Here is a 13,678-nt window from a genome sequence, read left to right as displayed (position 1 = left end):
CTACAATACTCTATAATTTACAATATGTATATTAGTTATGAAAAAGCTAAAAAGAACTTATCTTAATGGAATGAATCTTGAAGAAGCGTTACCAGCTCTACCATGTCTAACAGGAGTGTAGGTGATTGAGAATTCACCTAAGTACTTACCGATCATCTCTGGTCTGATTTCAACGATGTTGAAAACTTTACCATTGTAGACACCAATAACAGATCCAATCATTTCTGGAACGATAATCATGTTTCTCAAGTGGGTCTTGACAACGGCTGGCTTTTCGTTAGGTTCAGCACCTAATTTAGCCTTTCTCAACTTGTTAATGAAACCCATTGGCTTTGGACCTAAACCTCTTGAAAATCTTCTTCTGACTCTAGCAGGACACAATTTAGTGAATTCTTCAGTGTCCATTTCCAACAAGTCTTTTAAGTCGACACCTTTGTAAGAAAAGGTCTTGAAGGTTCTCTTCTTTCTCTCAGCTAAAGCTTGTTAGTATTTTCCTTTACTAATGGTAGAGGGTAGTGGAATAAATAAGGAACGTGTGTAAATAGGCTTCCATTTCTATTAAAATCTGATTATTGCAATACGTAAATCCGGTGCCCAATTTTTTCAATTTGTCAGATTGCCCACACAACTTCAAAGCATTTCTAGGTTCCAGATCGCTTCATTGATTATTGAATTGGTTATTGCATTGTCTTCATCCATTATACAAGAGTTTCATCTTTGAATGATTTCCTTCTTCTTTCTCTTAGTTTATTCTAGTGTATTATACCCACTATCCACATTCTAAGTCAATCTTAAAATTTCACGACATATCACATCATCTACTATTCTCTTATCCATTCACTTCTCTGTTATCATGCGGATATTACTTACTTTCAGGCATGTTTAATAGTATGTATAACAAAAACTGGTATTACCTACTTTGAAAAACTTTCTTCAATAAAATCACTATACTCAATATTGTACATCCATTGAGAAGGTAAGCTGGGAAGTCGTGCGACTGCGCAAAATGAAAAATTTTATATTGTCACGTTCTTTATGACTTACTACGGGCAGTAGCCCGAGAAGTATACCTGATGAGACATCGGACGACATCCCCAATATGTAGGATATTAGTGAGATGCTACTGATATTCTTATCTACTTCACCTAAGGTTGAGCCGATGTTCAATGATCGAAAACTATCATCGTAGACAAATGATTTATACTGGAAAACAGACGACGTTTCATTTATTTTAGAGTTTAGAACTAAGTCGATCTGCTCTTAAAATTTCATAGAATGAAAACATTGTAGTGATCAAATGTCAGCATGGGGTTGTTAATATTAATGCGAACACTATTTCAAGCCTTACGAGTTAATATCAACACTGAGTATTAGTGGTAAAGCAAATCGAAGAAATATCAAAGGCTGACTATCAATGTGAAGAAGTTGAGTAAAGCTGTGAGTTTTGTAGTTCTCTATTTTGCAACTTTAGGTGACAGCGTAAAACGTAGCTATTGCAGCGTAAACTACATCACCAATACTATGTACAGTATCATCTTTAAACTCTCACAAGTACAAAATTTTTTTTCACATAAATTTTTCACTGTCGGTAATACAAATACTTTTAGACGTTATTGCAAAGGATAGTCTGCTTTTAGCTTAAACGTGATTATTCTAAAATGAAATACTTAGCAGCTTATTTGTTATTAGTCCAGGGTGGTAATGAAAGTCCATCCGCCAAGGACATCAGCGACTTGTTGGAATCTATTGGCGTCGAAGCTGAAGAATCCAAATTGAACCTTTTATTGTCCGATCTCCAAGGTAAGGACATCAACCAGTTGATTGCTGAAGGTAACACCAAGTTAGCTTCAGTCCCAAGTGGTGGTGCTGCTGCTGGTGGCTCCTCTGCTGCTGCAGGTGGTGCTGCTGCTGAAGAAGCTGCTGAAGAAACCAAGGAAGAGGAAGCCAAGGAAGAATCTGATGACGACATGGGTTTCGGTTTATTCGATTAGGTACATAAAGTTACATAAAGCTATGATAATTGAATTGGCTGTCGCAATTTTTAATAATGTGTAGAGAAGATTTTGAACACAGTTAGAGTTCTATAATTTACAAAACTCTTTGCTTAGGAAGTCTTACCTGTAGGTTTATGAAATCTATTAGTTTCATGGAGAAGGGGGACTTCTATTCTTACTTTTGAAAGATAGTCGTTCTACTAGTACTTTAAACCTATTGATTTCGTTTACTAAAGATTCAGATTCCAGAAAATCTAGTTTATCATTGAGCGTCGACAAGTAAGATAGCTTCTCGCGTTTATATATCAACTCTTCATTGAGCTCTATCAAACCTGATCTAATGGAATCGTATCGTTCTAGTAATTCTCCGAAATTGTATTTTTCTTTCAATTCTTGATCAATCTGCTCTGAAAGAGATTCAACTCTCTCTTCACCGTCTTGCACTAACCCCCCATTCCCACCTATTTCATTATTCCCTTCTTCCTCTCTATTTTTGTTCTCTAATTCTTGTTCGCTCGCGAACAAATATTTAGACTCTGGAAGTTCCTTTAGTATGTCATCAAGCTTCGTTATTTTTACATCAATAGCCAACGGCTTCATAATATATTTAACTCTGGTAAGTCTTTCATTCACTGCATTGAGCTTCTCTTGTTCGATTTTGAGTATTTGTTGCACTATCTGGTTATTAATCTGTGCTGGAAACAAGTTTCTATTATGTCTTCTAATCTTTATATTTACTTTAGTCAATATTTGTTGTAGTTGCTTTTCAGACAAGCCTGGAGCTTCTGAAGAGTCGAGACTCAAGGGTCTGTTTAGTCTCTTGACTTCATTGTCTATAAACCTTTTGGTATAAACATATGATTTCTCCATAGTTGAAAGGAAATAGAGTATTATTATACTACGTAGTGGAGTTCGCAAAACAAATGTTCTGATAAGAGTAATCAGATTATAAAACAAAGAATTTCAATCCTTTATATTTTAATATTGGAGCACAAGCAGTATAATTATATTCAGTACTTACGAGGGTCAACACACTGAATAAAAGACCTTAATTTTTCAATTAATGTAACTGTGCTACAATTGAAATGAACTCTGTATGTGTTAAATTTGGATCCAGAAGAATCTAACCTACTGAACTTCAGACATGTTTATAGTTTAGTTATAAATGGCTAATTATCTACATGCTGACTCGATAGTATCTCTTCTCTATGTAGCAAGTTATTGCTAGAATTGAAACCTGATGTATACATACAATAGGGACTTGTATTGCCTCATGAGGTGAGCATCTTCTGTCCTTATCCAAACTTCAAAGGATAGAAGAATGTATATTCAAAGAGAGTATAACTGAAGTTTACAGTCGACGTGAACAACGCTCGAGCATTGGCTCGTCTACGCCTTCAAAGGTTTCTGGGCCATGCTTGATGAGTATGTTTCTCATAAAAAGGTCGATTCTCGATAATATTCATCTAACGCTTATTAAGCACGTGATACAATAACTTTCTCTTATACGTTTACATATTAATTATAGACACTATCATCAAAGTAATTAGGAAAAGTAGTTTGGTTGGCTATTTTTGATGTTGTTAGATTCAAGTGGATTTGGGAGTCTCAATATCACCGAATCTATTCAAAATAATGATACTTATAGACCGTCTACTCGAATTGCAAGATATCAAGTCATCATTGCATTAGCACTTGGGCTTTTCGCTTTCTTCACATTTACAATACTTAAAGTCAGGTACCCAAAAATATATGTTGCAAACCTAAATTCCTTAAATCTGGATCCAACACCTTTGTTATCCAGGCGCAACTTACCGAAACTCCCTCCTACGTCGTTGTTTGGCTGGATCCCAATATTATTCAGAATAACCGAAGATGAAATCTTGCAACATGCTGGTCTAGATGCTGTAGTTTTCTTGGGGTTCTTTAACATGTGCATTAAGTTATTGGGAACTTGTATGGTTTTTGCAGTTGCCATAATTTCACCCATACGATATAAATATACTGGAAGGGTTGATCAAGATTACCCTTCAGTAAATGAAACGGTTTGGAATGAAGACGGTGACGTAACATTACTCAAAAATAAACACACCAGTAACCAATTTTTATGGTTGTACATTATATTCACCCATATTTTTACCTTCATAACGGTATACTTTTTGTTTAAGCAGACTAGCAAGATCATTAAAATAAGACAGGATTATTTGGGCAAACAGAACTCAATCACGGATCGTACAATTAAGATATCAGGTATTCCTCCATTTTTAAGAGATGAAGTAGATTTGAAGAGACAAATTGAAAGTTTAGATATTGGCGAAATTGAGTCAGTAGTTATTGTGAAAGAATGGAACAATTTGAATCATTTATTCAAGTTAAGAAGAAAATTATTAAGGGCAATTGAGGTATCTTGGGTTGAGTGTTTCAAAATAAATGGTGTCAAGAAGACTGATTTGCTTTTTTCAAACTTGAGCTCAACCTTGGGCGACTCGATCAATATGAATCGAACTCCTCGATATTCAGATAACCCAAGGGGTGCACATCAACAGCAAAATCCTGGACTTTCAGATGAAGAAAGTGGTCACCGATCTTCACCCGTTCCAAATTCTGATATTTTCCAAAATGATGAGTCGGCAAGTAGTAGTAGTAGTAGTAGTAGTAGTGGTGGTAATGGAAATTCTGAACTTGTCGAAGAGTCTGTCGGCGAGTTGCCCTTATTGGACGATCAGTTAAATAGCAGACCGAAGATCAGAGATGGTTTCTTAGGAATATTAGGGAAAAAGGTAGATGCAATAAACTATTGGAATGAGCAACTTGAAATTATCAACAAAGAAATTACAAAGGCAAGAACTAGAGAATACCCACCAACTTCAAGTGCTTTTGTTACGATGAAATCTGTTGCACAAGCACAAATGGTTGCGCAAGCAGTGTTAGATCCTAAAGTGAATCATTTAATTACGAACTTGGCCCCGGCACCTCATGACGTAATATGGGATAACCTATGCTTGACTAGGAGAGAAAGAAACATAAGAATATTTTTTGTTACATTAGCGATTGGTATTATAAGTGTTCTATTAGTATATCCAGTGAGATATTTAGCCAACTTCTTGAATGTCAAGTCGATTTCTAAAGTTTGGCCTTCGTTGGGCGATTTTTTAAAAAGGAATAAATGGGCGCAAGCATTGGTTACTGGGTTGGTTCCATATATTTTCACGATTTTCAATAATGTTATGCCACATTTGTATATTTGGATCTCCAAAAAGCAAGGTTATACTTCTCATAGTGACGAAGAATTATCATCTGTTTCTAAGAATTTTTTCTACATCTTTGTTAATTTATTTTTGATTTTTACTGTCTTTGGTACTGTCTCGCTAAGTGATACTACAAAGATCGCATCTCAGTTGGCAAAATCATTGCGAGATCTCTCGCTATTTTACGTTGATTTCATCATTTTACAAGGCTTGGGAATATTTCCCTATAAATTGCTATTGCTTGGAAACTTATTCAAGTTTCTGCTTGGCTCTTTATTCTGGTGTAAGACGCCGAGAGATTACCTTAGATTATACAAACCGCCAGTGTTCAACTTTGGCTTACAGTTACCGCAACCCATATTAATATTAATCATAACTATGGTATATTCGCTCATGTCAACAAGGATATTGACTGCTGGCTTAATTTATTTTATGATTGGTTATTTTGTTTATAAGTACCAGCTACTTTATGCTTGTGTCCATCCTCCTCATTCAACGGGTAGGGTATGGCCTCTAGTTTTCAGAAGAGTCATACTAGGGCTTCTATTATTCCAGTTAACAATGGTCGGCACATTAGCGTTACAGAAAGATTATATTTATGCAAGCTCCTTAGTCCCTTTGCTGTTACTCAGCGTCGGGTGTTTATGGAATTTCGAGAAAAACTATATTCCTCTATCAATTTTCATTGCGTTAAGGTCAATCGAAAAGAATAACCGGTTGCCTGAAAACGATGAGGAAACTATTATACAAACAGAGGAGCAAAGTCTCACTTTAGATGAAAGAAGGGAATCCAATCAAACTTACGAGTATCCTCATTTACTTGATAGCTTGGACGGAGCATTAATCGCAGTGGATCAAAATGATGCTTTGGTCGTCAATAGCGATGGATTGGCAATTAGAAAAACAAAGACTATCGATGTATGGGACTAAGATAACCGCTTATCGCTTCTTATGACAGGTAAATTAACTTCAAAAACAGATCTCCATTGTATCTTGCTATTTTGATTTGTTCTGCAATTTCATCAATCACAAGGTCTTTTATACTACGTTGTGTCAACCAACCAACTATGGCATTAATTGCGATCTTTGAAAAGATCATCTGGCTTATTACTGACAAGGTCACAACAAACACTACCGTTTTATAGGGATACTCTGTAACTGCTTTAATAGCTTCAATAACATTAATATAACTGATGACGTCAATGATTGAAGTCGGTACTGATGTTCGATCGTATGGCCAAATCAACATGAGAATGGGAAAAAGCTTAATAGACCCTGATACAAGTACTGTTACCATTAAGACGGAATTATAATAGCCAAATTGTCTATCTTTTGGAAGATATTTGTTTTCAATGTTGCCCCATTTGAAGATCTTTCTTAAAAAGACTAGAATCAGCGGCATCAAAATCAACTGCTCAATCACCAGTTTCCATATGAAGAATACGTATTGTAAATATATGTCTTGATTTAGGACCATTTCTGTAAGCAGGGATATTTCACCGTTACTTTTCTTCTTCTCTTCGTTAGCCCAAGTTAAGTAAACTTCAAAAAGTGTTTCCATCACTATTATCCTTATCATCTTCAGATACGTGTAAAAGAACTCCTTATACCTATGGTTTCCAGTCTCATTTACCTCTCCAGCCTTGATCATCTCAAGTTCTGTTAAATTATACGCCAAATGCCTATAAGCTTGCGGTTTAAGTAGTAATATATCAATAAACAATATCACATTATCATATTCAATATACTTATCGCAAACTTTTTGACATCTGGAACAAATGGTTAATTTAATATATTGACTTTTATACTTCGAAAACAAGCATTCAATGTCTGGTTTCATACATTCCACGCATCTCATGGAGGACTGATATGAAAGTAAAGAATAATGGACTTGAATTGAAAATAATTAAGGGATTTCTTACTATAATACACAAATGTTGATGTAATTTTTAACAAAGCGATGTATACTGTATATTTTACTATATGACTTATTGCAAAATTATTTCTATGGAAAATTACAATAGAAGGCCGGAGATTCAGCAAAGTGCAATTGGAGGGGCTATTTCTGGTATGTCGCCCAACTTGAAGGTGGATCCGCTAAATGCTTCAATTAGGTACGGTTCCACATCTTTTAGAGCAGCTTGAGCATCTTGAGAACCAGAAGAGTTCTGGTGAACATTATTTAGATGGCCAAATGGTGATGATTGAGGACCATTGTTGAAAGTAGCACCTGCAGTGTTTCCTTGGCTCGCAAATGGAGAGCTCGAGGCCTGAACTGACCCAAACGGAGATGCCTGTGCACCTCCATTAAAACCAGAGGCCCCGAATCCACTTGAATTGTTGGTTGGTAGTGCATTGGTATTATTCGAAAAGGCAGACTGTGTTCCAAAAGGTGACGCTGCTTGTGAATTGGCAGAAGGGGGGTTCGCTTTATTCGATTGACCAAACCCTGAAGCACCAAATCCTTGAGATCCATTGATTGTAGACGTTTTACTAAGTCCAGCAGAGGCAAAAGGCAGCGAAGATTGGTTCCCAGAGCCGAATCCGGCGGAACCAAATCCTGAACTTCCAAAGCCCGAGGAGCCAAATCCTTGCGTCGTAGCGTTGCTTGAGCCACCAAGATTGGATGATCCAAATACTGAACCTGGTTTTTGCTGATTTTGGGCCATAGAGCTGCCAAAGCCCGTACTACCAAATGCAGAGTTACCTGCTGAGTTCAGGGTGCTTCCAAAACCAGCATTTCCAAATGGAGACGTTTTCTGAGTTGAATTCCCATTATTTGCAAGTGAAGAGCTCCCAAAAGGCGAGCCTCCTTTGGCTGTGGTTCCAAATCCAGAAGACCCAAATGCTGAGGTACCTGTTCCAGAAGAAAATGCTGCAGAACCGAAAGCTGAAGTACCTGTACCAGATGCCGGTCTAGCAGACCCAAACCCTGATGATCCGAAAGCTGTTGAACCAGAACCACTGCCAAACGCTGAATTTTCAGATCCAGAGGGCTGCAGACCACCGCCAAACCCAGAGCTTCCAAAGCCACCGGCCCCAATACTTTGGAATGGCGACTTATTATTGTTAGCACCTGTAGTATTGTTAGATGCAAATGGATTTGCGATAGAGCCAAATGCACCTCCCTTCACATTCCCACCAAAGCCTGTTGATTGAGAGCTCCCGAAAGGATTCGACTGTCCGCTATTGAATCCCGAAGGATTATTCTTATACTCTTCGATGTTTTGCTCCACAGTACGATTTATGAATGGTTTTGGCGTTGAATTAGGCATTTCTGCAGCTTTTTGTTGATATCTAACAGCTAGGTTAGCCTTATCACTCAAAAAGTTGGCACAATATTTCATATCATTCACTCTTGCCTCTATCATTTTATTGTATTGATCTATCGAGTTTGTTGATACAGCCTCTAGATACTGAATTCTTAATTCTTCAGGCGACATATCTCTCCCAGAAATCAAGTTATTTACCGCTGGTGACTCCAATCCATAACTAGAAAGTAACGGCTGGGTGAAATAATGCCCTTGTCTATAATCTTGCATGTCATTTTTAATCTCTGTACTTCTACTTTCGATAGCTCTAGGTGCTAAGAATCGCTGTAAAGCCGATTCTTCGTGGGAAAAACTACAGTTTTTACCATAACGGCAGTTTCCCTGTTGATAGAATTTACACAACTTCTTCTCAGGCATTGTGATTCATTCTTTAGAGGACTCAAGAAAGTAGCTTGAAATTGAATACTTAAATAATTGAATAATTAATTAATCTCGATAATATAAATGATTGAATTTATATGCTATAAAGGGACTATATATTACTATTATAGCAATGTGAACTCCAGATGATCACAATATGGCTATCTGGTAATAATTAAGAATTCTCTTGAATCATGAGTCTACATGCTTGGACTAGTACATTTGATTTCTGCTGGCTGATCACGTAGGCCCGTTTATAAGTTCCGATTATGGCTTGAAGGACAGACTCTTTATTTTGGGATCCTTCGACAATCTGCTGCAATGACATCTCTAGCTCTTTCCGTAAAAATGGCTTGGATAACGAAACGTCATCAAATTCCATCTGGCTAAATCCTTCAATTAATCCCATTCCAAGTGGTGAAGGTACAATATACTCAACACTTGATTGTTTGGCTTTCACCACGTACTTTCTAGACACGATTTTATCTATATGCTCAGCAATTGTTGCATCTGTACCAATCCCGTTGGCATCCATTAATGCTATAAGCTCTGGCTCTGTCATGTGCTTCGGAGGAGCTGTTTTCCCTTCTTTCATTAGTCCTGATGATACTTTAATCATTTCACCTTCAATTAGGATTGGCAATTGCTTAGTAGTTTCCCATTTGCGATAAGGGTAAACATCTAAATAGTTGCGTTCTTGTACAATTAATCCACTGGCAGTGAAAGTTTCAGGACCCCATCCTAATGTTGCAGTTGTTAATTGTCCGACAGCATCTTTCGAACAACAAGCCAAAAATCGTCTCACAACATATTCATATACTTTCTTTTGATCAAGACTCTCTAGATTCTCTAGTTTGGCATACTTTACTGGGTGTATTGCCGGATGCGCTTTGTCATTGTGTTTACCATTACGAGGCCGTTCAAGTCCCTCACCTAAAATACCTTGGGCATAGCTACCCCAGCGTTCATCTTGTGTTTGTTTTGAAATAGTGCCTCTAAAATCCATAGAATCAGGAAAGCTATCCGTCTCTGTTCTTGGATAAGATATGAATCCACTATTATATAGCTTTTCGGCAGCATCAAGTGTTCTCTTGGCACTCATCTTGAAGAACTTTGCGCAGTCCTTTTGTAATTCCACGGTTGTTAGAGGTAAAGGACGCCAATTAGTAGTTCTTTTCTGCTCTGTCTTTATAACTTGCGCTTCGGGATAGCTCACGCATTGCTGGTATAAAAGAGTAACATATAATCTGTCAAACAAATGATTTTTAGTCCAATTGAAGCTTGTCTTCTTATTGTCTTTTTTGATTTCGAGAGTGATATACCAAAAGCTTTCTGGTATAAAATTTTTGACTCTTTTATATCTATCAACAACAAATCCTAACGTTGGGAACTGACAAGTTCCATATGAGGCGACATCTCCTCTTTCTATAACTCTTCCTTGTTTCAACGCGTCAGTAATGTATCTCGTAAAACTTGCACCTATTCTTAAGTCAATTTCCATCCTACATTTCACAGCATTAACTGAATTCATATCTAGTATTATAGGGTTCCTCGCTGCATTCAATATATGAGATCTCTCCAAATGTGAAAACTGGCTCCTCCAAGTATCTTCCACTGTCAACCTCCCATTACCCTTCTGAGCTGCTTGAAAGATTTCAAATCCGATATATTCCCCCTCTCTATCACAATCTGTCCATATCATTAGTTTATCGCTATTTCTAGCCTCCTTGGATATATTATCGTATATATCCTGTCGAGATATCTTCTCTATTATTGGGGCATCCAATAGCCTTCCAGGAATGCATTTTCCCCACTGATAAGTCTGAGGGAAGTCTATATTCATTATATGGCCTGCAACCGATGTCATAGTTACATTACACACGCCAACTCGTGGAAAGTTGAAAGTAAAATCATAATTTTTGATATATTTGTTTCTGGAATTTCGTACATTCAGCCTACCTCCACCCAAGATATTCGATACTTCTTTCGCTATAGATGGTTTCTCAGCGACACATAGTATTTTCATCCTTCTTGATCCTTGCCATTTGCTTTTTTAGTCCCCACTAACTCTTGTATAAAAGTTGTAGTCTCTCTACGGTGATTTTGGTGCAATATTGATATTTAAAGTCGCGTTTGATATTAACCTCAAAGAGAGTCCTAAAGGAAGCTCATCGCACTAATTATTATTGATCAATGTCAGAAATCATAAATAAAGTTGATGATTTATTGGCATGGTTGAAGAGAATTGATGATGAAGCATTGAAGACGTCCAAGAATTCGTTCATATCCCCCAAAATTGAGGTGAGAGAGAGTAAAGATTCGTTTAGAGGTCTTTATGCTGTTGACCAAATAAATAGACGTGAAAAACTCATTAGAATACCTCCTTCGTATTTGTTGAACAAAATTACCGCAATATGTCATATTACGAAGTTTAATGAAGAGGTGAAGTTAAAGGAGACCCATTTCACAAGCATAACTGTTCCTCAAACTGACCCAGATGAGTTTACTAAGCTATATTCGAAATTTTCATTGAGCATGCTATTGGCATTATCTTCATTTCAGTTGCTTTCCTTGTTTATTTGCATTGAGAAGCAGAGAGGGCAGCGCTCTTTTTGGCATCCCTTCTTTGGCACTCTTCCAGAAATGTCCGATTTCAGACTATTACCACTCTACTGGGAAGTGTTGAAGGTGGAAAAATATCAAAACTTGCTCTCGTTATTACCTGGACCCGTTAGAACGCAAGCTAACAAAGTTCATGAGAGATTCTTAAGTGACTATCGTACTGTTAATACATTCATTGCAAATAATATTAGTGATCTGGATTTGAAGGATGGTTCGATAATCAAGGACAAGCTCCCGGTGGAGTTGTTTCTCTGGGCATGGTTATGTATTAACTCTCGTTGTCTTTACATGAAAATAAACGAGAGCAATAAAGCTGATGACAGCTTTACCATGGTTCCTTACGTCGATTTCCTAAACCACAGTTGTGATGATCATTGCACTCTTAAAGTTGATGGTTCTGGGTTCCAGGTTTTCACTGGCTCTGGCTATAGTCCCAATGAACAGTTATTTCTATCTTATGGACCTCATTCTAATGAGTTTTTGCTATGTGAATACGGTTTCATTTTAAGTGAAAATAAGTGGAATTTTCTAGATATTAGTGGCTATATTATCTCTCGTTTCACACCTAATCAAATTGAATTTTTAAAAGAGGTTGGGTACTATGATGAATACACTTTGAATTTGGCTTCTGGGGCATCTTTTCGCACAGAAGTAGCTCTTGCGGTATTGCAAGAGAGCTTTCCTCAAAAATCGAGGAATATCAATGCCTTGATCAATGGGTATTCAGATGGTAAGGTTTATCAGTCAGGCTCTAATTCAATTTTGAAAAAGATTTTAGAGTCTCTAATTTTTGAATGTGAAGCACATATCAACTTGGAATATAGTGATACTGATGGATCCATACTAAATGAGAGACTCAAGATGATTGGAAGATTATATTACGACATGAAACAGATTGCCAACAAAACATTACAAGATCTCTAATGTTTATTTATTTACATGTACATTATTATTTTACGTATACATCTGCAGAGGTTTTATCAATTTCCCTGTCTATGCTGAGTTTGTTCTTGATCATTGAAGTAATAAACTTATTGGTTGGGGTGGGTATATGATGCTTGTTTCCGAGAGCGACGATGTATCCGTTAATCCAATCGATTTCCGTTTGATTCAAATGTTTAATGTCTTCACGCATCGATGAACTATTTTGCGACGTAAGTTTGCAGACTTCGAAGACGGAATTTAAGAGTCTTTCACGGTTCAAAAAGACATTTGATATAGGTATTGTTTCTAGTATTTTGAATTCAGCCTTGAAAACGTCTGTTGCTTCTATAATTACCCGTTTCATTATTGATATGACCTTTGATCCAGAGAGTAAGTCGCCATTTAAACAATCCAATAACGCAGTCAAGGGGTTAATGCATGCGTTCGCCACAAGCTTTTCCATTTGATGCAATAAGAAAGTCTCGTAAGGCAAAAACTCCACATTCAACACATCGATATCCAAAATATCTCTGATTAATAAAGGAAATTTAAACTTTTCACTATTGTCATCTTTGTACTCACTTAGTAAACTCTCGTCATTATTTCCTGGAAATGCTGAAATCTTCAATTTGCCCAATCCAACGTGATTAATAGTATTGAGGCTAGTTTTGTAGGCTCCATGAGTACTTACGGCCTGATAGAAATTAGGTCGATTTGCTTTTGTGGGCCAGAACCTTTCTATCAAGCTTTCTGACATGCCCATGCCGTTCTGAACTATCAAGATATTGGACGTCTTATCGAGGTTTGAGACATATTTTTCCAAAGCATTTTCAGTCTGATATGTCTTGGTGGCTAGGATCAAGTTTTCTATTATTTCTGGTTCATCATCTCTATTCCTTGGGGGTCTCAGTATCACATCATGCTTTGTAGTAGATTTCAAAATATTACCATCTTGAGATCTGACTATCGTTATTTCAGATCCATCCTTCAGAAACTGTTCTACTCTTCTTTGATTTCTTAACAATAAGACCAGTTGAGTTGAAGCAAATGAATTAGAAATTTCGTGAGTAACTAAGGATCCCATAGCGCCTGCCCCCAAAGTAAAGATTCTAAGGCCCTTGTTCATTCTTATGGCCCTTTTCTATCAATCATTCACCTTTAATGATAAATAACATAAAATAAATTATTAAGATGAGCG

At 36.9% G+C, this 13,678-nt stretch overlaps 9 protein-coding genes across 9 annotated transcripts; 3 read left to right on the top strand and 6 right to left on the bottom strand.

Moving 5' to 3' along the window:
- Positions 1-57: 57 nt before the first annotated feature.
- Positions 58-405, bottom strand: RPS15 (40S ribosomal protein uS19; the record flags this gene model as incomplete). The annotated part of the gene is made up of 1 exon (XM_062956685.1): positions 58-405. One exon carries the CDS (start codon positions 403-405, stop codon positions 58-60), a length of 348 nt encoding a protein of 115 aa, XP_062807602.1.
- Positions 406-1,658: 1,253 nt separating this feature from the next.
- Positions 1,659-1,991, top strand: RPP2B (ribosomal protein P2; the record flags this gene model as incomplete). Its single annotated transcript, XM_062956684.1, has 1 exon — positions 1,659-1,991. The coding sequence occupies one exon, from the start codon at positions 1,659-1,661 to the stop codon at positions 1,989-1,991; it is 333 nt and encodes a 110-aa protein (XP_062807601.1).
- A 153-nt stretch (positions 1,992-2,144) lies between these two features.
- Positions 2,145-2,864, bottom strand: PRCAT00000769001 (uncharacterized protein; the record flags this gene model as incomplete). Its single annotated transcript, XM_062956683.1, has 1 exon — positions 2,145-2,864. One exon carries the CDS (start codon positions 2,862-2,864, stop codon positions 2,145-2,147), a length of 720 nt encoding a protein of 239 aa, XP_062807600.1.
- Positions 2,865-3,571: 707 nt separating this feature from the next.
- Positions 3,572-6,172, top strand: PRCAT00000768001 (uncharacterized protein; the record flags this gene model as incomplete). The annotated part of the gene is made up of 1 exon (XM_062956682.1): positions 3,572-6,172. One exon carries the CDS (start codon positions 3,572-3,574, stop codon positions 6,170-6,172), a length of 2,601 nt encoding a protein of 866 aa, XP_062807599.1.
- A 19-nt stretch (positions 6,173-6,191) lies between these two features.
- Positions 6,192-7,100, bottom strand: ARV1 (sterol homeostasis protein; the record flags this gene model as incomplete). Its single annotated transcript, XM_062956681.1, has 1 exon — positions 6,192-7,100. The coding sequence occupies one exon, from the start codon at positions 7,098-7,100 to the stop codon at positions 6,192-6,194; it is 909 nt and encodes a 302-aa protein (XP_062807598.1).
- Positions 7,101-7,278: 178 nt separating this feature from the next.
- Positions 7,279-8,931, bottom strand: PRCAT00000766001 (FG-nucleoporin; the record flags this gene model as incomplete). The annotated part of the gene is made up of 1 exon (XM_062956680.1): positions 7,279-8,931. The coding sequence occupies one exon, from the start codon at positions 8,929-8,931 to the stop codon at positions 7,279-7,281; it is 1,653 nt and encodes a 550-aa protein (XP_062807597.1).
- Positions 8,932-9,109: 178 nt separating this feature from the next.
- Positions 9,110-10,960, bottom strand: PRCAT00000765001 (DNA topoisomerase 3; the record flags this gene model as incomplete). The annotated part of the gene is made up of 1 exon (XM_062956679.1): positions 9,110-10,960. The coding sequence occupies one exon, from the start codon at positions 10,958-10,960 to the stop codon at positions 9,110-9,112; it is 1,851 nt and encodes a 616-aa protein (XP_062807596.1).
- A 167-nt stretch (positions 10,961-11,127) lies between these two features.
- Positions 11,128-12,480, top strand: PRCAT00000764001 (protein-lysine N-methyltransferase; the record flags this gene model as incomplete). Its single annotated transcript, XM_062956677.1, has 1 exon — positions 11,128-12,480. One exon carries the CDS (start codon positions 11,128-11,130, stop codon positions 12,478-12,480), a length of 1,353 nt encoding a protein of 450 aa, XP_062807595.1.
- A 25-nt stretch (positions 12,481-12,505) lies between these two features.
- PRCAT00000763001 (2-dehydropantoate 2-reductase) lies at positions 12,506-13,606 on the bottom strand (the record flags this gene model as incomplete). The annotated part of the gene is made up of 1 exon (XM_062956676.1): positions 12,506-13,606. One exon carries the CDS (start codon positions 13,604-13,606, stop codon positions 12,506-12,508), a length of 1,101 nt encoding a protein of 366 aa, XP_062807594.1.
- Positions 13,607-13,678: the final 72 nt, after the last annotated feature.

Source organism: Priceomyces carsonii, assembly GCF_900007245.1.
Source record: "Priceomyces carsonii strain CBS4050 genome assembly, scaffold: Debaryomyces_carsonii_scaffold_1, whole genome shotgun sequence".
Classification (NCBI taxonomy): domain Eukaryota; kingdom Fungi; phylum Ascomycota; class Pichiomycetes; order Serinales; family Debaryomycetaceae; genus Priceomyces; species Priceomyces carsonii.
This window is presented reverse-complemented; position numbering and strand designations above follow the sequence as displayed.